This window comes from Danio rerio, chromosome 15, assembly GCF_049306965.1.
Source record: "Danio rerio strain Tuebingen ecotype United States chromosome 15, GRCz12tu, whole genome shotgun sequence".
Lineage (NCBI taxonomy): Eukaryota > Metazoa > Chordata > Actinopteri > Cypriniformes > Danionidae > Danio > Danio rerio.
In genome coordinates this window covers 44722501-44746384 of record NC_133190.1, presented here as the reverse complement: position 1 = coordinate 44746384, position 23884 = coordinate 44722501, and the positions used below count along the sequence as shown (strand labels likewise).

General features: G+C 34.9%; 1 protein-coding gene across 3 annotated transcripts in view; it reads left to right on the top strand.

Moving 5' to 3' along the window:
• Positions 1 to 2819: 2819 nt before the first annotated feature.
• The window catches only part of epha4l (eph receptor A4, like), a 92245-nt gene continuing 71180 nt past the window's right edge, over positions 2820 to 23884 (top strand). For all 3 annotated transcript variants that reach the window (XR_012391051.1, XR_012391052.1, XM_682606.7), the window contains exons 1-3: positions 2820 to 2983; positions 4650 to 4717; positions 14391 to 15054. Coding sequence is in view for 1 of the 3 variants with exons in the window: in XM_682606.7 (XP_687698.2) it covers positions 2887 to 2983; positions 4650 to 4717; positions 14391 to 15054 (829 nt within the window). In the remaining 2 variants the exon portion in view is untranslated. The remainder of the gene's footprint in view (positions 2984 to 4649; positions 4718 to 14390; positions 15055 to 23884) is intronic.

Sequence of the window (23884 nt, the reverse complement as noted above, 5' to 3'; positions counted from 1 at the left end):
TTCTCTAAAATTTCTAAGTATTTATATTTTGAATTATGATTATAGTATATGTTTATTTTATCTGCTTATTGTTGTATTAAAACAACATAGTTTTTAAGATTCATATACAGTGGTGTGAAAACATCTTTGCCCCTGACTGATTTTTTGCATGTTCGTCACACTTTAATGCTTCAGATCATCAAACAAATTTAAATTAGTCAAAGATAACACAAGTAAACACATCATGCAGTTTTAAAATTAGGATTTTTATTATTGAAGGAAAACATATTACAAAACTACACAGCTCCGTGTAAAAAGTGATTGCTCCTAAACCTAAAAATTTGTCTCACCAAGCAACAACTGCAGTCGAGCATTTCTTATAACTTGCTACGAGTCTGTTGTAATTCAGCCACATTGTAGGTTTTTAGAGCATGGACTGCCTTTATAGGGTCACCTTGCAGAATGTCAATTGGATTCAGGTCAGGACTTTGACTAGGCCACTCCAAAGCCTTAATTTTTTTTCATTTCAGCTTGAGTTGACTAACAGATACAGTAGCTGGACATTCTCCTTTAGGATATTTTGGTACACAGCAGAATTCATGGTTTCATTTATCACAGAAGGTCCTCCAGTTCATGAAGCATCAAAACAACCCCAGACAATCACACTACCCCATCACATTTAACTGTTGGCATGATGTCTTTTTTTCTGAATTTGAATAATGGGACACACACCTTCCAAAAAGCTCCACTTTTGTCTGGTCAGTACACAAAAAAAAAAAAAAAAAAAAAAAAAAATCCCCAAGAGTCTAGGAGATCAACAATAAACAAACTAATACATATTCTTAATTTTAAAAAATCTAACTAACTCCAATGACCTTTAATATTACTTTTATTTTATAAACTTTTAATTAAAAATCCTTAAAGTTGCTGAGAAAACACCATTACCAATAGCAACATATATATTCACCTCTCAGCAGTTGTCATTCGGGTTCAGTCGGAATTGAACTTACTGATTTGAGTCAGAGTTGAAGTCAGCTGCTGTTCATCCACACCCGCAGTGAGTCTCAATGCAGGTCAGGACCTCATTCATGGAAATTATTGGCTTCAAACAGCTGAAGAACAAATATTTCCCTGCAGCATTTACTGTATTAACCAGAGGATAAGAGACCATATGAAGGAGAGGCGCCAGGAATTCAGTCAATGGGTATAATTTACTCCACGGTGAGATGAGGAATGAGTTTGGAGTGCCGCAGGTGACTGTATTGAGCCCCTCTAGTGTCTTTGACGTCACAAACAGCCTAATATCGACTCATTGAGGTTTAATTGTGTCTTATCTTCAATCGTAAAAGTTTGGGTGACAGAACCGTAAGACCAAGAGAACACTTCATGGGGAATTTGTCGGCTTGTGGGCGCATTTATGCCGTTTATTTGCCTGTCGTATCGAGAAGTGAGCACAAGAGGGCGGCAAAAGAGTGTTCATAATAATTCATTAGTCTCAGGATCTACTTCTTCTATTAGTGTTAATATATTTTAAAACATTACTTAGAATGATCACATATTACTTTTATTAATATATTTATTATATTTCTAATTAATTATCAAATTATAATAGATAGCTTATACACAGGCCAAAAAGCATTAATTATTATAATTCACATTATAATAGATCTTTAGAGTGCATTACAATTCCTTTATAAGAAAGTCATATGTTTTCTTTGTATTTTTATAAAATTCAATCACTTTTTTATTACATATTTAAGCAATATTGAAAACAGTCAAAACAAAGATATATTCATTCAAATATATTCATACATATTAGATGTATCACATTTCTATTTTAACAGTGTTAAATATTGTTGTGTATATATATATATATATATATATATATATATATATATATATATATATATATATATATATATATATATATCATCTGTATTTTAACCGTTGTAATTATTGTATATACATCTAGATTATTGATTATATATAGATAATATATATTGATTGTATTGAGAATATATTGATTGTAGATAGAATATTTACTGAATATGCTATTTCTGCTATTTCTAATTCAGTTTTAAAAGAAAATAGAATTTCTTTTTTTTTTTTAAGTAGTGTTAGTTTCAGTTTTTAGACTGTTTGATTTCCCTTATATTTTGCAAGAATGAAAAAAAAAGCGGCTTGGAATATGTATATATTGTCATTTTTGTGTTTGTTTTATCCAAAGTGCAGTTATCCGCACCATGACTGCTTTTACCCTGAGAGATGAACATATTTTGCTATTGGTAATGGTGCATTCTAATCACCATAAGCAATTTAATAAAATAATATTTAAGATCATTGAATTTAAAAGAAAAAAATATTTCATTTTATTTATTTTTTAATATAATAGTTGCTGTTTTATGTTTTAAGGCCATTGTAAGATTAAAAACACAAAGCAGCTGGGAATATATTGTCGTTATTTGTTGTTATATTGTTGTTATTTGTCGCCTGAATACATAAATGGATTTATTTATCCTAATATAATAGGATGAATGGATACAATACAAATTATATTATATGTCACAATAATATTGAATAATTTGTTTGGAATTTGATAACAATACGCATAAATATTAAACAAGTAATATATTTATTAGTAATATTTGCAACTGTATTCAGCTATACGCATTTCTAATCTAATTGAACACCTGCAAACACAACAAAAACATGACTAGTAATAATTTGAATCAATTTATCGACCGCTTCTAGCTTGATTGTTAGTGACGTCACTCCAGAACGCCACGCCCCCTCCAGCAGAGCTCGCCGCCGTTGAGTGCGCGTCTCGTCAAGAGATGATCATCAGTCGCGCGGGACAGCACGAGGAATAAACAGGAATAACGGAGACACAGTTATTTTACAGCACGAATGGCGCTCATGGCCGGGATTATTTACGCTCTCACCTCGCTTTTCCTGGGGATTTGTGCAGGTCTGTCCGCTCCGAGGAGTCCTCCGGCGAATGAAGGTAAGAGTGCTTTGAATAAATTGGAAAAGTTTAGGAGTTAAGTTAAACTCGGGCGCGCGCGTCCATCAATGTGTCTATAACCATAACAAACACAATATGTTAACAAAACGCATATATTTATAATTGTAAGTCATTTTTGTAGTAAGGTTTTTGATAAAGTGTGTTTTGTAGTAATCGGTTTGTTGCACCTGATGTGTAGGTTACTCAGTAGGACAATTACCAATTAACAACGTATAGCTAATTACTCTTCATACTTAACATAGAGATTGAGGTAACGTTAGTTTTATATTCGCACATTTGGACTTTATTCCAAATAATAAACTTCACAAAAATATTCTTAGCAAATTTTAAATTGTGAAATCATATTATCATCCTATGACTATCAAATTACAGCATTGTTTACAGTCATGTAATCGCAGTAATGTTTATTTACATGTGATTTCAGACAATATTCAAAGTACCATGGTAATCAATATAGTATACTATATAGTATACTATATATAATTATATAGGGAGTAAATAAAAAACCAAATTTATCCCTATTAAACAATATAAGGAAAGGGGAAAAGTTAGTTTTATATTAACACATTGAACACATTGACACACTCCCTATATTGTTTACCATGGTACTTTGAATATTTAGTCTAAAATCACATGTACGTATGACTAAAAAACAACATTAGCACTTTTTAATTGACTGTAAACATGTTGCACTCTGATAGACATGTCAGTTAATGTAATTTCAATATTTAGAATTAGCAAACAATAATTTTCTGAAATTATATTATTAAGGAGAAAGTCTGAATGTGTGAATATAAAACCAACTTTACCTCAGTAATATAGGGAGCATGTCACACTGAACGAATGTGCAAATATAAAACCAACTTTATCTCAATAACATAGAGATATACTGAAGATTTATTTACATATTACGTTTTTGATATGTTATTTATTTATTCACCCTTCTTTTTCGTGTTTGATTAGTATTTATAATGTCAGATGTCTATTTTATGTAAATATGATCTGGATTCTAGACATAATTATTTTGCGTTCATAAAATTGCTAATTGTTTTTTTTATTTGAAATTATAAACAAACTATGTATGATATTAAACTTCATTACAAACACTGATGGTGGTTTAAAATTAATTTGAGCTTTTCTTGGTCGTTTAGACTACTTGAAGACAGCGTTTACCTCATTTTTTTATATAAACAGTGTGATTTTTGATAACATTTGAGGTATTTATTAGTTTGTAACATTTGCAACATAACGTTTGTATTATTAGCAATAGATATTTTATTAATTAGCTATATTTCTTTTCAGATAATGTTGTGTCAGCACTGTAATGTTGAGTTTCACACAGTTGACGATGAGGCAACATGACGGAATTAAATTAACTTATATTAAATAATACAAATTTAAGTGGATTGAACAAAGTTGTTCCAAAAAAAACCCTCAAGAATTGTGTTGTGTTCAGTTCATTTTAAATAAGTAGTTTGAACAAAAAGCAATTGTCTTTTTTTTTTTTTTTTTTTGAGTGAGCTTTTGGCCATGGCTGCATCTGTTGTCATTATTTGTTTGAGAAGAGATGAGTTTTATCCATATGGTTGAGACTGTCAGGCTTTGGTGATCTCATTCACAAGTCCTCTGTGTTTCTCTCCTTCAGTCACGCTGCTGGATTCCAGATCAGTGCAAGGAGAGCTGGCATGGGTCGCCAGCCCGACTGAAGGAGGGGTGAGTCTTTGCGTCCCGCTTTCTCTAAACTGACCTCATTATTTTTCTTGTATAGTTCTTAGCACAGTTTCATACTTTTAGAGAGGTAATGATAGAGCTGCACATTATATTATTTCACGATTGATATCGCAACGATCATTCGCAATAGACACATCACAAGATATGCAGTGTTAAAATTGTGCCCTTTTTACCTTTAATACTGATTCAGTTTATTGAATTATTTTTACATCAGAGACTACACAGTGTTATTTGCATTTGATTACTCAATTACTGTTTCTGAATACTAGTAAACTTTTTGGAAAACAATATAATATTGTGTATTGAATTTGTATCTTCATTGTCTACAGATGAAGTCTCTAATAACTGATTTATTTTATCTTTGTCATGATGACAGTAAATAATATTTGACTAGATCTTTTTCAAGACACTTCTATACAGCTTAAAGTGACATTTAAAAGCTTAACTAGGTTAATTAGGTTAACTACTGTAGGCAGGTTAGGGTAATTAAGCAAGTTATTGTATAACGATGGTTTGTTCTGTAGACTATTTAAAAAATATTTCTTAAAGGGGCTAATAATTTTAACCTTAAAATGATTTAAAAAAAATGTAAAACTGCTTTTATTCTAGCCGAAATAAAACAAATACGACTTTCTCCAGAAGAAAAAATATTATCAGACATATTGTGAAAATTTCCTTGCTCTGTTAAACATAATTTGGGAAATATTTTAAAATGAAAAAAATGTAATTAAATTCAAAGGGACGCTAATAATTCTGACTTCAACTGTATACACTTGCAATCATTAATAAAAAAACATAAATTGTAAGCTTTAGACTCAGAATATGTGGAAAAATGGCAGAATTATTAATATATATAAATACAAAGTTGATTAGTAAGGTAGTAGTAGTAGTTGTAGTACTAGCAGTAAAATAGTTTTTATGCCACAATTCTTAGAGGAGCGCAGGGCACAAAGTAACGCGGGCTAAAATGTAACAGAGTTTTAAGGTATTTGCTTAGGGTTGACTATGGCATGCTTCCAAGGTTTTCATCGCAGTGTTGGCAGGCGTCTTCCTGCTAATTTTTTGAAAAAGTTTGGCGAATTTGGATGAGAAACACAGGAGAAACCATTTTTGCAGCATAAAAGTATTTTTTATTATACTCAATTTTTTTTATTAAAAAAATCTGTGAAAGTACCTTTGTAAGATCTTATTGTTGTGATTTACTGTCTTGTAGGCTAAAAGATGAAACCATTTTGAAAGATGTAAAAAAAGCATACAGTGACTACAAGCCAGTTTTGAGAAAAACATGACACACCGAGGTTAGTTGTAACAAGGTGTTACAATTAAGCCACACACTGTTGGACACCAATTAAACCAACAAACTATTTTTTGAATTTTGAGTGTAATATTTATTTAAAAAACTAAGTTTTTTTTAAATAGAAAATATTTTTAATAGACAAAAAAAAATACTTCTTGCTAATAGTACAAATAAATGCATTGCATAATATTGGATAATAATCCTAATAAATCCAAATGTATAACTAATAAATAAATAAACACTGTTCTATGTAGAATAATTTCAATAAATTATATCAAGTACTGCGAAAATATAGCTACTATTTTAAGTAAACTGGATTTAAATTAATTGTGTAAAATTAGCATTTTTAAGCATGTGTTACAACTAACCCTCTGTCTGTTACAACTTGCCCCACAGTTGGGGTAAATAGTAACATTTATACTCCTGTTATTTTTGGCAATACTGCACAAATACCATACTGTTAGTTCGGCCATTACAACCAGTGCTCATTTGTAGGAGAGGCTTGTGTTTTGTTAGTAAAAAACAAATAGTTTATCTAACCCTATTACTTTGTTCCTTATTTGGCCAAAACCAAAAAGTGTAACTTAGTGCAGCGCTCTCCCATACTTTTTTAACTTTTTTCACTTTATGGAAGCAAATAACAACAGTGAAGGCCAAAATTGTGTGTCCTTGTTTCAAAATGATGATGAAAAAAGTCAGAATTGTAAGATGTAAACTAAAATTATGATGTAAAATTCTGAGTTTAAAGCCGCTCGCCCCTACTTTTTTTACTTTTTTCACTTTATGGAAACAAATAACAACAGGGAAGGCCAGAATTGTGTGTCCTTGTTTCAAAATGATGATGAAAAAAGTCAGAATTGTAAGATGTAAACTAAAATTATGATGTAAAATTCTGAGTTTAAAGCTGCTCGCCCCTACTTTTTTTACTTTTTTCACTTTATGGAAACAAATAACAACAGGGAAGGCCAGAATTGTGTGTCCTTGTTTCAAAATGATGATGAAAAAAGTCAGAATTGTAAGATGTAAAATAAAATTTTTAAAGCTTAAAAAAAGAGTTTAAATAAAAAGAGTTTAAAGCTGCACGGAATTATTCGTTTATATCTAGTGGTTCTTTTCTTAGAAAAAAAGTGAGGAAAGTCACGATTACCTTTTTTCTTTCTTTAATTTTTTCTGCAACACCCTTCCTCACCAAGTTTCCCTCACTTTTTAAGTTTAACTTTAGCCAATTTTCTGAGTATTTCTGAATATATATATATACAATATATACATAATATTTTTCTCACATATGAAGTCGTTTAAATTGTCGAACCTGCCAATGTTTTAATATTATAAGTTCAGCGTCCAAAAATCTTCAAGTCACGTCTGAATACTCAACAAATGCGAATGAGATCACCCTGCCGCTCTCCACTTCTCTGGGATGTAAATTCGCAAAAGCTAGGTTACAGCGACGGGCGTCAAATTTCCTAAATAGTGCAGGGAGACAGAAATGCCCTTTGTTAGGAAACTCTATCCCTTTTCTCTCAAAAGAGGTAGGGGGGAGAGACTTGGCAACCCGGAGGCAGAGAAAAGGTCTGTTTGAGTCTGTGTGTGTGTAAGAGGTCTTAGATGGAGAGGGTCAGCGAGTTCTGTCCGATAATGTATGCTCTCCTGCAGTGTTTTCGAGCCCCTCATCACCAATTAGCCGTTTAACATCTTCAGATCAGGTGGATCTAAATGACCACATCGGCGATTCAATAAAACGCACAGAATTCCCTTTCATTCCGGAGCAGCCCGGCTTCCTTTCGCATCCATCCAAGTCTCATTGAGCTCCTGAGTTCCTCTCCCTCTGTGATCTTCTCCATGATGGACAGGCCTTTGGCACGGACGCTGGCCGGTTATTCAGGCTTTAATACGGCCAATTAGCTCTTTTTCTCCTCTCGTCCCGCTATCGGTTGCTCCGGCGTCTTATCTCTGCGCTGCTCCGCTGGGCCTCTGCAGTTACACAGATGAAGGGACGAGCCCGAAACGGAGACAATCCCGATCCCTGACGGACGCTAGATCGCTGTCAGTCTTATTATCTCTCAAATGCTCAATTAGTTTTAGCGCACGGCCAATAATTCCTGGAGATTATTTAAAATAAATGGGCTTCGTGGGAGTGTGGATGTTTATATCAGAGGATAATTTTCTACTAATCTATTATCTTTTGTATGTATGCGTTTATATTCTGACTTTGGGGTGGCATGGTGGCTCAGTGGTTAGCACTGTCGCCTCACGACAAGAAGGTTGCTGGTTCGAGTCCCGGCTGTTTCAGTTGGCATTTCTGTGTTGTTGGTTTTCCCCGTGTTGGCGTGGGTTTCCTCCGGGTGCTCCGGTTTCCTTCACAGTCCAAACACATGCGCTAAAGGTGAATTGAATAACCTAAATTGGGCATAGTGTGTGTGAATGAGTTTATGGGTGTTTCCCAGTACTGGGTCGCACCTGGAAGGGCATCCGTTGCATAATGCCGAGTTCATTTCACAGATGTTTTCACACTGCATGACTATCTGGGCTAGCATTTCATCGCTGCTTTGTTTACACTGCAAAATGGATCGGCGACAGGGACTTTCACATTGCATGACTTTACTGTAGGAAGAATCGCCGATAACTTCGTCCAAACTGCGTCTCACAGCCAAAAACACGTAGTATATCTTTTGTTATTAACTACATAATGAGAAAGAAGCCTTTAATGGAGTAGAAAATGTAGGGAATTAGCCATTTCTCCTCAACGTTAATAATAAACTAATTTCTTTCTGTATGAAACGTCAATTAGATACGGTTGCTCCTGAGTCCTGTCAAACCTCCACTAGTTTTTCCTCCATTTTGTGGGTCCAAATAAACCGAAAAAGAGCGCTTTTAACTTTTCCCCCAGCCTCCCGCTGGCCTGCAGCAGGTATATATACACACACACACACACACACACACACACACACACACACACACACACACACACACACACACACACACACACAAGTGAATGCTGCTCTCTCATTGGCTGTAGGCGATCGCTGATGTTATTTTCAGTCAAAACTCAATTCACACGGCATGATTTGAATCGCCGACAGCTCCAGATATTTAGCATGCCAAATATCTCACAGGCATCGGCGACTCATCGGTGATTCTCTCAGATCACGTCTTTAGTTCATACTGTGTGATTGTCACTCACGTGCACGAGCAGTAATTTGCCTGTGATTTCAGGCATTTGTCGGCGATTTCTCAAAACCTGTCGGCGAGCCAAAATAGGGGCTAAAATCACACAGTCTAAACTAGGCAAAAACGCATGCTGGATCAGTTGGCGGTTCATTCCACTGTGGCAACCCCTGATAAGTAAAGGGACTAAGCTGAAGGAAAATGAATAAATGAATAAGTATTCTGAATTTACATTCAGGCTGTGATTCCTGGAGATTCTTAAAGGTCGTCAGAATTGGCTGTGTGGGGGTGTGCCTACTGATATCAGAGGATAGACATGGGACATTACAATGGGATTATGCATGATTTTAGCGGACATCATTTAATACATGATTTTTTTTGCTCTCTGAGAAATTAAATTAACTTTTTCTTTTCTTTTTTTTTTTTCAATGAATCAGTAATTGAGATTTGTGAGTAACTTGATCTGGTAATTTATTCATTGTCCATGCAGTTCAAGGACAAAAGACAAATTATTAAGGCAACGTTTGGAATACATTCATTTATTCATTAATTTCTTTTTTTGGCATAGTCAGTTTATTTATCAGAGGTCGCTACAGTACAATGAACCGCAAACTTATCTGGCATATGTTTTACGCAGTGGATGCCCTTACAGCTGCAACACATCACTAGGAATATGTTCGGAATAATAGCTGTTAATGTTTTTATAATGCTCACCAAGAAGACATTTTAATTTGATTTGAAAAGACCAGATAAAAAAGTCATTTGTTTGTGAACCAATTTGACAAAAAAAAAATGTCCAGAAAAAAGCACACACACAAAAAAAACAGTAAAATTCTAAAATGTTATTGAAATTATAATAACTTTCTACTCTTTGCATACCATTTACTGGCAATCAAATAAACAAGAACAAATTTGTTTGTCATTAGGCCTAATGAATATGTTAAAGCAAATTATTCAAATATTATGATTAGAAGCTAATTATTTAAATGTTATGCAAATATTATAATGAGTTCTGAAGGATGATGTGACGCTGAAGCCTGGAGAAATTATGCTGAAAGTTCAGTGTTGCATTGCAGGAATAAATCACATTTTAAAATAACTCAATATATTCAACAATTTTTTTCGACATACTGTTTTCAAATAACTGAGCATAGCTTCTTTTAAAAACATATCAAAAACAAATCATAATTATTTAAAACTTTTATATTAAGGCTTTTTAAAAATATCGGCTCATTAGACATATGTACTTCACCCTACATTCTTGCCAAAACTTACTTCAATGATTGTTTGAATCCAGTTTTAAGGTTAAAGGAACACTAGGGGCAGTATGTAGCCAACAACATGTTATCGACAAAATATGTGTGTAAAATTCTATGCACAACAACAAAAATATATATAAAAACAACTAAACTGTATCTAGATTTGTAATCGAATACGTTTTCATCATTTATATGGTCAACTTTTCTGTTGTGGTCAGTTTGCTCTGTAGCTCACCTTGTACTGTGGTTTGCATGCGGTTTTATTTTCTGAACATACTGTTTTTAATAAATGCAACCTTGGGCACCATTAAATGCTTCTTTTACAAACAAGTTAAAAACAAATCATTATTATTCTAATCTTTTTTTATTAAGGCGTTTTTAAGAAAATAGGCTCATTAGAAATATGTACCTCAGCCTATATTTTTGCAAAAACATACTTCAACAAACATTGGACTGCAGTTTCAAGGTAAAAGGAACACTGGGGGCGAGATATGTCTAATATGTTTACGTCACTTATTTTATCAACTTTTCTTTTCAGTCAGTTTGCTTGGAAGCTCACCAGTACTGTGGTTTACTTGTGATGCAGAGAGTTTTGGCTAGAGGCTGTCAAAACTTGGCTCCACTAAAAAGATAATAATAATGTAAAATCAAGGTAAAACTATGTGGTTGCACTGCATTTTCTCTTATATTTGCTTTTGATAACAATATTGGTTGGGTTTAGGGAAGGGTTTAGACCAGTTGTTCGTTAATTGATCTGTACGACAAGCCCCGCCTTTTGGTGAACATGTAAGAGAAGATGTGTATCTAAAACGTAGTACTAAGCATAAGCAAAGTATTGCGTTTCACATTCGCCAATTGTAAAAAGTGCCCTCTAGTGGATTTGTCATCTGAAACCTGCAACGAAACATAAACAGAGCAATGTATTTTAGGTTTTGCAGAAATGTAAGACTATTGGGCATGCAATTAAAACTTGCAAGTTTTTATCTGCTTTAATAAAAGTCATCGAAGTTAATTAGAGGATGGAAACTCCAATCCAGTCCAATCAGTTGGTGCAATGCTGGTTTAGCAGACACTGAGACGTGTTGAGCTGTTCAACATTAATAACTGTACAGAGCTGTTATTGTATCTAAGGCATATAGAAGAAGAATAATGCTTAGTCTAGGGAAACTTCTACTCAAGCCTAGAAGAATGAGACAGATGTTATGCTTTAGATCTGCATTCACTCTACAGCTTCCTGTTTTCACTCTGAATGACCTCATGTTTGTTTAGTTAAATGATTGATCGATTGCTTTCAGCTTTTCAGCAGTCTGATGAGCTTCACGTTTTGTCATCCAGATGCCATCAGTTTTTATTTGGGACGCTCCGATGATGATTTTTCCAGCCAATTACTGTTTTCGAGTTATCCTAATTGCCTAAAAACGTAGTGTTTTCATCACAATGCTTTCAAGATGTGATGTAATTGATTAAATGTGGTTCAGTTTACTTGCAATCACATAAACGAGCACAACTGTGCTAATTTTAAAACAAACATTTTCATTAGACCAAATAAAAACGTATACTGTACACACTTATACAAAACATCCATGTTGGGATAGATGAGGTGATGCAAAGCTTTAGTTGAGTGCCTCTTTAATATTTCCAATAACTTTTCAGCAAAGTAAAGTAACTAAAAATCAAAATATGGGTGAAATGTTTCATTGTCATTCAGCATAACAGATGTACTAATTTAGAAATTAAACAAAATAATTATTCTGACCTGTGCTTTCAAATAGTTTGTAAAATATTACATTATCGCACTAAATATGGTCCATAATGTCCAGTGGTGTAAAGTAACTAATTTCAAATACTCAAATTACTGTAATTGTAATTTATTAAGTAGTTTTAGAAATGTGCACTTTGCTGGCAGCTAACTCTCTGCAACTGTCACATGGTCGACCACAGAAGCTAAGCAGGGCTGCGCCCGGTCAGTACCTGGATGGGAGACTGCATGGGAAAGCTAGGTTGCTGCCGGAAGTGGTGTTAGTGAGGCCAGCAGGGGGCGCCCAACCTGTGGTCTGTGTGGGTCCTAATGCCCCAATATAGTGACGGGGACGCTATACTGCTCAGTGAGCGCCGTCTTTCGGATGAGACGTTAAACCGAGGTCCTGACTCTCTGTGGTTATTAAAAATCCCAGGATGTCCTTCGAAAAAGAGTAGGGGTTTAACCCCCGCATCCTGGCCAAATCTGCCCACTGGCCTCTGTCCATCATGGCCTCCTAATAGAGATCTGCGCAGGACTAAATTTTGAATCCCGCTCCCGCCCGCACCCGCCAGGTTTTAGCCCGAACCCGACCGCTCCCGCTTATATTAAGAATTTATTGTCCCGCTGCCCGACCCGCCTCGTTTTCTGGCCGCCGCGCCCGATCCCGCTAAAGAGCGTGGGAGAGCAAAACCAAAAATCCCACAGCTATACAGTCCAGACAGCCAAGCTGTCTGTATAAACACACACACACAGCACCAAGCACACACACAGGCGTTTGCTGTTATATCAACTCAAAGGCTTGTAATACCATGTATCAAGTACCAATGTAATACCAAAAGGTTGTATATAAAGGTATAAAAATACTGAGTCGCGCCAGCTCCGGGCCGCAGCGCACATTACTCTTAGGCCGATTTCGGTGCGGATGCGGCAGCGTCGGCTCGCTTATGGCCGCCACATCTGGCCCGATTGATTCGGGCTGGAATCGGGCAGTGAGTCCACAAGCATCCGGAGTCCGGCAGCTGGAGCCGGGCTGAGTGGTAAGTCTCTGGCAGGCGAGAATCTAGCCGGAACTGGCCCGAGTGTATTTTGCTATCTGGAAAAGCGCTCTCTCTCTCATTCGCGCGCGCGCACTAACATACACACACACATAAGCACCAAGCACACACACAGGCAAAGCTCGCTCTCTCTCTCTCTTTAATTAATTAATCTCTCTCTAATTTAATTCATTTTAATTAATTTAATTAATTCTTTCTCTCGATTAATTCGGAAATTTATTCCCGTGCCGCAGAAATCTGGTCGGGTCCTGCGGCGCCCGCGGGACAGCCGCAGGAATGCAGACCTCTACCTCCTAACCATCCCCATATTCCAATTGGCTTCATCTCTGTCTCCTCTCCACCAATCAGCTGGTGTGTGGTGTGCGGTCCGGTGCAAAATGGCTGCCGTCGCGTCATCCAGGTGGATGCTGCACACTGGTGGTGGATGAGGAGATTCCCCCACATTGTGTAAAGTGCCCAGAAAAGCGCTATATAAATGTAACAAATTATTAATATTATTATTATTATTATTACTTTCCCTTAAGTACATTTTTAGTGCAGTATTGGTACTTTTACCCATACTTTATTTTTTCTTGTCTGTGGGGATTAGAAAAATCAGTTTTGTGATTCCGTTCTATTCAAAAGTAAATCACATCATAACCAACTACCTCAAGACATGGGTGATTTTATAATTGCAGCAAACTGTTTGGAAGCATTAAAAGTGTGAAAGAAGATGTCCAAAATCGTCACACTCAATGACCCGGAGACTGTTTAGATCCAAAATGGTCTTAAACACCCAGCAGGCATAAGATGTCAACATGAAATCAGACTGACGTTGTACCCCAACGTTGTGAGGATTTTGCATATTTTTTTTATAATTATTTTTTATTTATTTATTTATTTTTACCTTTAATTGAAATAGGACAGTTGAGGTTACAGACAGTTACCTGTCAGAAATGTGTAAAGCGCTTTGAGTGTCCAGAAGAGTGCTATAGAAATGAAAAAATAAAGATTATTATTATCATTTAGACATGCTAATTCAGCGTAAAGATGACTTTAAATGTGCTCATTTTGCTCGTCAATTATTTGCACACCCCCAGAGAGTCTTAAAATTCTTTCTTCTCATATCTTACATTATATTTTGTATCGTCTCATGCAGTGGGAAGAGGTGAGCATCATGGATGAGAAGAACATCCCCATCAGAACCTACCAGGTGTGCAACGTGATGGAGCCCAGTCAAAACAACTGGCTCAGGACTCACTGGATACAACGCGGAGCAGCCCAGCGCATCTACATCGAGATTAAATTCACCCTACGGGACTGCAACAGCCTTCCCGGCGTCATCGGCACATGCAAAGAGACCTTCAACCTCTACTACCTGGAGTCTGACTCCGATAATGAACGATACGCTCATGAGAGCCGATTTTCAAAGATTGATACTGTAGCAGCAGACGAAAGCTTCACGCAGGTGGATATCGGCGATCGTATTATGAAACTGAACACTGAAGTTCGGGATGTTGGTGTTTTAAGCCGTGCAGGGTTTTATCTGGCCTTTCAGGATGTAGGAGCTTGCATCGCGCTGGTTTCGGTTCACGTCTTTTATAAAAAGTGTCCATTAGCCGTCAGGAACTTGGCGCAGTTTCCTGATACCGTGACTGGAGCGGATACGTCATCCCTGGTGGAGGTGCGAGGTTCATGTGTGGATCATTCAGAAGAGCAGGAGGTGCCCAAAATGTACTGCGGTGCAGATGGGGAGTGGCTGGTGCCCATTGGGAATTGTCTGTGTAACCCTGGATATGAGGAGCGGATCGAGCAGTGTCAAGGTAAGACGCTTTTACTGATCTTAGGGCAGTTTTGGAGTAGTTTTTTTAGTTCTTGAGTTAGAATTTTGAGTTTAATTGGTTGGAATAAAGTAATTTATTTTAAGTGTTTTTAAATCTTACAAGATCTGAACTTAAATATTGATATTCATGATTATTAAATGTTTAGCTTAGGGTGAAAATGTGCATATAAAAATTCTGAATTTCATGATTTTGAGTTTGGAAATTGAAATGTAATTCCTACGACAAATGTGTTTAAATTATAATGTGTTTAGTAATATAAATTTCTAATAATATTAATAAAATGTAAATTATTTAACCAGAAGATTGTATTATCCCCCCCCCTATATTTAAGATTATGTTTTCCTTAGTTTTTTTTATAAATAAATATACTTTATTCATAATAATAATAATAAAAAAATAATAATTATTACTATAAAACAAATAAATTTTGAGAGTTTCATTACACGCACATTCCAAAATGAGACATGTCATTTTAATAAAATTAATTTATGTGGTTGCATATGGCAACAATGGCATAATAGTTATGAAAATGTTGAAATATTGTACTTCTATAATCCTTTTTTATGTTTTTTTTATTCATTGAATTAATTGAAACACTAAAAGCATATCTATTTTCTTACGTATGTACACCTTTCCTCAATACTAGCAAAAAAGAAAAGAAAATAAAGTTAAATATTTAATTAGTAAATAGAATTTTCTTTGATGTCTGGTATAAACAAAATCTTACTGCATCCTCTTTTTTGAGATATCAACTTTAAGTTTGGCATGTAGTTTGTTAAATTTTTTTCGTTTTTTGTCATTTTTTGCCTAAAACAGGTTTTGTAAAATACATATTTTATGTATTAAAATTAAAGTGTATTGTTTTATTATTTTCATAAACTTAAAGGCACATAAATTTGGTTTTATTTAGCCTTTCGAAAATTTTTCACTTCATTCCAAATGTTTTCTTTAAAATGAGACCAAGCTTAAATATATGAACCAAAACATTAAATTGGCAATCATTTAAGTTGAACATGTCTTCACATCTATGTTCAAAAAAGTGGAGTCAACAGTATGAGGTTATAGTTGTTCACTTAAAGGGATAGTTCACCCAAAAAAGAAAAACCTCACCACTTAATAAACCTTTATGAGTTTTTTCTTTTGTTAAACACAAAATAGGATATTCTGAAGAAAGCTGAAAGCTGAAAACCGGTAACCATTGACTTGCAGAGTATTTGTTTTTTCTATTATGAAAGTAAATAGGTACAGGTTTCCAGCATTCTTCAGAACATCATCCTTTCTGCACAACAACAACAACTACAACAACAAAAAAACTTGTTTGAAACAAGCAACAGGCTTAGCTGGGGGTGGGGGTTCGAAAGACTCACCCCTCACTGACAAAGGTCCAGAATTTGTCCTATAAATGAGCTCATTTGTCCTATTTTGACTGATATTCCATCATAAACAGTGAAAATAACCCATCGAAAAGGTTTTAAGACCAAGTGGAATCTTCTTTTGGGTGTTGCTTCGGTGTGACTTCAGCTAATCAGTTTTGGCCAGTGTACACAATTATTTTTCATGAGTTCAATGTCCACCTGTGCAAGAAAACATACAATCTGGTGTAAGTGCAGTCATCTTTCGCTACTGTATTGTTTTTAAATAGAGAAAACCTTATACAAGGGACTTATATTCTAAATATTGGACCTTATTTTTGAAACAAAAAATAACAAATAAAAAGGTGTGAGGACCAAAATTGCACCATATTAAAATTATTTGAATACTATTTTGGCTATTGTTGCTGTCCATGAATGTTCAAATGTCCTTTTTTGGTTATGATAACAATCCGATGATCTATTTCAGCTAAAATAGTGCTTAAAATGTTACTAAAATGCAGTATTTAAGTCTCATAAATAAATAGTAGCCTAAATAATGCCTGTAACCGCAAAAACTTTCACTTTTTGAGAAAAAAGTGGCCTGAGTAAAGGGTGCTTAAAGACATATTTTCCATATTGAACTATCTTTAACTGAATGCAACACAACACCATCCATCCATCCATCCATCCATCCATCCATCCATCAATATCAACTTCAAATTTGGCATGTAGTTTTATTCTATCTTTGATTTTTCTTTTTTGTAAATGTTTTGCTTTGTAAAATACAAATTTTATATAGTAAAATAAAAGTTTATTAGTTTATTTTCAAATACTTAAAGGTACATGAATTTGATTTTATTAAGCCTTTTGAATATTTTTCACTACATTCCAAATGTCTTCTTTAAAATGAGACCAAGCTTAAATATATGAACCAAAACATTAAAGATTGGCAATCATTTAAGTTCAACATGTCTTCACATCTATGTTCAAAAAGTTTTTGGTTATGACAGCAATCCGACAATCTATTTTAGCTAAAATATTGCTTAATTTGTAAATAAATTGCAGTATTTAAGTCTCATAACTGAATAGTAGCCTAAATGAGGCCTGTAACTGGAAAAAAACTTTCACTTTTTGAGAAAAAAAGTGACCTGAGTAAAGGGTGCATAAAGACATTTCCCATATTGAGCTATCGTTTTAACTGATTGGTACACAACACTATCCATCCATCCATCCATCCATCCATCCATCCTTCTTTTCTCATACAACCGTCTGTCATCATCTGCTAATAAGTGATTGGCTGATCAGTGTTTGTGATTGGGTAATCAGAGGAGCTGCGATCACTCGTCCCGTGAGAAACGTCACATAAGAAGCTGCTGATTACAAACACAGACCGAAGAAGCGGCAGTAAATCCACCAGTGCTTTCCTCAAAACTTCATCACAACCATACCAGTCGAGCTCTGGACTTTGTAATTAACAAATTTTTGGCAACTTCATGCCACATAATGGGACATGACTCACTGCGAGGGAGAGAAAGAATGAGTCGAGGCATGTTATCAAGAGGCTAAAAATGGCAGAGTGTGATGAATGGAGCCGCGGAGGGGGGAGAAATGTAATTATCTTTAAAACTGACATCTCGGTTCTGTCGTAGATCAAGCCAAATAAGAGCCTGTGACAATAATAAATAGACGTCACGCAGATGTGTTGATGGAGGAAAGGGAAAGTCGGACTTCTGCTGTGTTGAGTGACTTCTGGACATGTGCTGCTATTTGTGGATGAGAAGCTGTTTGAACACTCGATAGCGATGATGAGGGAAAAGCCGGCGCCACCCTTGACCTTTGGCCTGAGAGGTCACAGGTCAGAGGTCACGCTCTCGCTCAGGACTCAAGTGCAGTTATATGGAGCTGTTTCAGGTTTCTGATAGGTTTGCGATGAGTTGAGTTTGTTTTTTTTAAGGGGAATTATGTTACAGCAGGATTATTAGTTGGGCTTTCATGAATATTGATGGGATGTGAATCTGAATTAATTTAGACTGGAATTTGAATACTATGAATAGCATTTTTTATGGCATTGACAAATTTTGAGTGTTTGAAAACAGATATAATAGGGCTGTTCAATGTATCGTTTTAGCATCAATATCGCAATATATACATCCACAAGAGTCACATCGCAATATATGCAATATCTAGTCAGGATTATAGTTACGCAGGAGCTGCAGAATTGCATTTAATTACTGTATATAACATAATTTTTACAATTTATAAAAAAAAAAGAACAATTGTCGTGTTTGTAATCCAAATATTTACATTTTAAATCAAAATTATTTTACTTACCCCACTGGTAGATAAGTTAGCTTGTTTTAAGGAAAAACTCTTAATGTTGCCTTATTTCTTCCGAAGTTGAGAAACAACATTTACATTTTTTTTGCATTGTGATTTATTCAATTTCTGTACCTAAAACTCTTCGACTCCCCAGAAAACGACCAAATAGTGCTAGTCACTAATCTTGTGAAGCTATTCATATTATTGTAGAAAAAAAAAGCTTTATGCTTTAAGGTACATGCACATATGTGTGTGTGTGTGTGTGTGTGTGTGTGTGTGTGTGTGTGTGTGTGCGTGCGTGCGTGCGTGCGTGCGTGCGTGCGTGCGTGCGTGCGTGCGTGCGTGCGTGCGTGTGTGCGTGCGTGCGTGTTTGTTTGGGTCAAATTAAATGACATATATTTAAATGTCATGTAAAAATAAAAAATCTTATTATTTTAGGAATCAATCAAATACATGTAAATACTAATATAAATAATAAATCTGTACTATAAATACATATTAAATGTGCATAAAAATATATTAATTTTAGTACTGTAAACAATGTTATTGCAGAAATTATGATTTCTGTAAATAATAATAATAATATATTAAATATATTAAACATTTATTTAAATATATTAAGTATATTTTGCTATATATTGTTTTTAAATTTTTATATTTTTTGCTAAAAATTAACACAATTTTTGTTCAAAACGAAAAAGCTTTGCTTGAATTTATATATTTGCTTTTATGTTTGAGTTTTGTTTTAGTTATTGCCCTCAATGCCATCACTTTGACCTTTAGTTACATAAAATAATGTAAAACTTCCAAATACTGAAATGCAAGACTTACAAAGTTTGTTGGTCTGCTTGGATAACTACCTGTCACAAAATATAAAAATTAAACACAACCGTTGCTTTGAGCTACAATATTAATGCCTTAATTAAACAGTTGACAGAAACGAAAACAGCTGATGGAGTATAGAGGAACCTGCTCATTATTTAGTCACAAAATCGCACCAAACAGTCAAAAACACAAAGCTGACAGAAACGAAAACAGCTGATGGAGTGTACACTAACCTGCGCATTATTCAGTCACAAGATGGCGCCTAACAGTCAAAAACACAAAGCTGACAGAAACGAAAACAGCTGATGGAGTATACACTAACCTGCGCATTATTCAGTCACAAGATGGCGCCAAACAGTCAAAAACACAAAGCTGACAGAAACGAAAACAGCTGATGGAGTATACACTAACCTGCACATTATTCAGTCACAAGATGGCGCCAAACAGTCAAAAACACAAAGCTGACAGAAACGAAAACAGCTGATGGAGTATACACTAACCTGCGCATTATTCAGTCACAAGATGGCGCCTAACAGTCAAAAACACAAAGCTGACAGAAACGAAAACAGCTGATGGAGTATACACTAACCTGCGCATTATTCAGTCACAAGATGGCGCCAAACAGTCAAAAACACAAAGCTGACAGAAACGAAAACAGCTGATGGAGTATACACTAACCTGCACATTATTCAGTCACAAGATGGCGCCTAACAGTCAAAAACACAAAGCTGACAGAAACGAAAACAGCTGATGGAGTATACACTAACCTGCACATTATTCAGTCACAAGATGGCGCCTAACAGTCAAAAACACAAAGCTGACTGAAACGAAAACAGCTGATAGAGTATACACTAACCTGCACATTATTCAGTCACAAGATGGCGCCAAACAGTCAAAAACACAAAGCTGACTGAAACGAAAACAGCTGATGGAGTATACACTAACCTGCGCATTATTCAGTCACAAGATGGCGCCTAACAGTCAAAAACACAAAGCTGACAGAAACGTAAACAGCTGATGGAGTATACACTAACCTGCACATTATTCAGTCACAAGATGGCGCCAAACAGTCAAAAACACAAAGCTGACAGAAACGTAAACAGCTGATGGAGTATAGAGGAACCTGCGCATTATTTTGTCACAAGATGGCGCCGAACATTCAAAAACATAAAGCTGACAGAAATAAAAACAGCTAGAGTATACTCTAACCTATGCATTATTCAGACACATGAATAACATATTTTGAACATATTCTGTGACGTTCAAGGTGAATCGAAATTCCCGGAAAAGCCTGTGTTATTTAGAGGTTGTTATCTAGGAATAACATACCTTGAAATGTCACAAATGACAAATCGGAAGCGAGTATTTCAGACAGCTGTATATTAAGTGACTTTAACATAATATGCTATTTATTTGCATGAGTGTAGTGTTAAAGACTGCAATGCATAGTTTGTGTTGCATTGCGTGTGAACAGAGTGTGTGTGCTCCAGTGGACACTGTTGTTGAGCTGCGCTGGAGTCTCGGGGCTCTGTGAGAGTTTTGGGGCTTCACAGGGGTTTAGTGAAGAAAAGGTCTGATCAGGTCAGAGGTCTGTGGCTCTTTCATCCATCTCTGACGCTCTGCTGACAGCTGGAGAGGAGAAATTTATGAAGACATCAACTCTCCTGACAGCTGGGCTTCCTCTCGCCTGCAGACTCTGATGCGCTCCTGCTCTCGGCACGGTGGACTGGAGAGAAACTGCTGTTTGTAAAGGGGAGTTTATAACAGCATGTGCTTATAACAACACACAGACGAATACACGCACAGGACAGAGAGAAAGAGAAGGAGCTTTACAGACTCAACTGTTTTAGACAAAAAAAATTAAGATGAAAGTTTTTAGCTCTCTAGTCGGAAATTATAGTTTATTTTGAGGAAAACAGAGATTTTTTAGGTTATTTTATCTTAATCTGATTGAGTGTAATAAACTGCAACTAATCTAATAGGAAAAATAATAAAATTATAAAATAAATTATATATTTGTCAATTCAACCTTTCAAAACAGTTTCACTACATTTTTGTTTTTGAGTATTCATAGGATATGTAAAATCTTGATATTTTCACTACAGAGAGCAAATAGACATTTGTTTTTTATTTAATCTCTTTATTTAATCACTTTTTATTTCATCTATATCTCAGGTTCTTTATTGTGCAAACAGCACTAATAAAACTTTTTTTATCACTTATGTGTTCTGTTAACTTGTCAATTGGGATTTATTTATTTATTTATTTATTTATTTATTTATTTATTTATCTTGTTACAAATGAAAAGCTCTTAATGAATAAATATTTATATACTTTATTTTATTCTATTTTAATTTAATTTAAATTAATTTAATTCTATTCTATTTTAATTTAATTTATTCTATTTAATTTAATTTCTCCAAAGGAATTTTAGATTAGTTTTTTTTTTATTCTAATTCAATAAATATTTTATTTTATTTTATTTATTCTTATTTTAGTTTTTCCAGGTGTTTCCCGGTGTTCTCCTAAAATTGTTAAAATAAATGGTTTATTTAATGTATTTATTTATTTATTATTTTTGTAACATGTGAATTTGTTTGTTGTCTTTTTATTTTAATTTAATAAAGTATCTTAATTGTAATGCATATAATAAACAAATAATATTTTAATAAACTTTTGTTAATGTTTGTAAACATTATTTGTTAATGTTTTTATGTCGTTTTTTTGTACAATGACTTGTAAGTTGAAGTCAGAATTATTAGCCCCCCTGAATTATTAGACTGCTTGTTTATTTTTTCCCCAATATCTGTTTAAAGGAGTAAAGATTTTTTTTCAACGTGCAGCTCTAGTTTTAGTTAACGTGTCTATCGTCTTTAGCTCCTTTTTAAGTTTAAAGGCTCTAGTACACATTTTTGTTTGATCTTTTCTCTAAAACTATGAATGAGCAATCTATGAGCCATAAAATCTCCTCAAGGAAATGAAGGGACGGACAGCAGAGGAAGGAATTAATCTCTCTCACCTTTCCTTCATCGCTTTTCTTTTTTTCTCTGGCCTTTTATTTGAGCTCAGGGAAAGTCAGACCTGTTTGGTGCTCCAGTTTTTTGTGTCCTCTTTTTTTTTTTTTTTTTTTTTTTTTTTTTTTTTTTTCCCCCTCTTTCTCCGACACGCTCGAATGGTTTAACCGCACACCAGGCTAAAAGGAGCAGGTCAGAGTTTACTAGAGGAAACACTGATAGAAAGAGTCCAGTGTGAGCGAGTGAACATCATTATGGAGGTGTTGAGAGCTGTTTCTGGTCTGGATGGTGTTCAGTTCCCTCCGTTCTTTATCTGCGATGCTTTCTCTCATCGCCGGCTCTCCCTCCTCTAAAAAGAGCGTGACAGAAGTGCGAGCGACGGCACCACCGTAACATTCATATAATGTTGCAGCTTGCTGACAGTGCCTTATATTAAGCAGACTTAATGGACTTTCTGGAAGTCTTACAAGGGAACGACAGGAGACGTATTGCCTCAGATGACCTGAGTTTTCCTCTCTCATTTCAGGCTGATTCTGCTCACTTAAAGAGGCAGTCCTGCCAAACATATTCATGAAGCTCAAAACAGGAGTACTATTTAAAGTACACATGACATCAAAATTAACCATATGATTTTGTTAGCTCACATTGCTAGTTTTGTGCTGAACAATTCATCTGTACATGACATAAAGAAAATTAATAGTTTGCCCCTGTAATCTTTAATTGAAATCTGAAAATGCACTTCCTGTTTGTTCATTTAAATTTTCAGAATGCGTCAGTCTGAGGTATTGGGAGTGGCTAACACACTTAACCACGCCCCTCAAGTGTTGATGACCAACAGAAATGTTGAGGAGGAGGAGTCTGTTAGGTTGTAATAACTCTCTTGAAACCCTTTTCCAGATCTCGATTTTCAGATCTGAATGAAAATGTTTACTACATCCAATCAGCTCGCAGTAGAAAAAACAAGCCACACCCACTGTTTTCTCATTTAATATTTTTTAGTTTTTCTATGAACTGCTTCACAATACGAAAAAAAAAACAAAAAAAACGGTCAGCTTCCGGTTCATGTGTACTTTCAGATTTTATTTGTGTATGAAATATTATAAACAATTTATCTGCGCTGTTGATATTTTTTATTAGTGACCTTGTTTATTTATTAACAAGTGTCCTTGTTAATTTATAATATTTAATTTTATTTTAATTATCTTGGTAGTTTTCCCAGGTGTTTCCTGGTATCTCCTAAAATTGCTAAATTAATGCTTTATTAAATGATTTATTTATTTTTGTAATACATGAATTTGT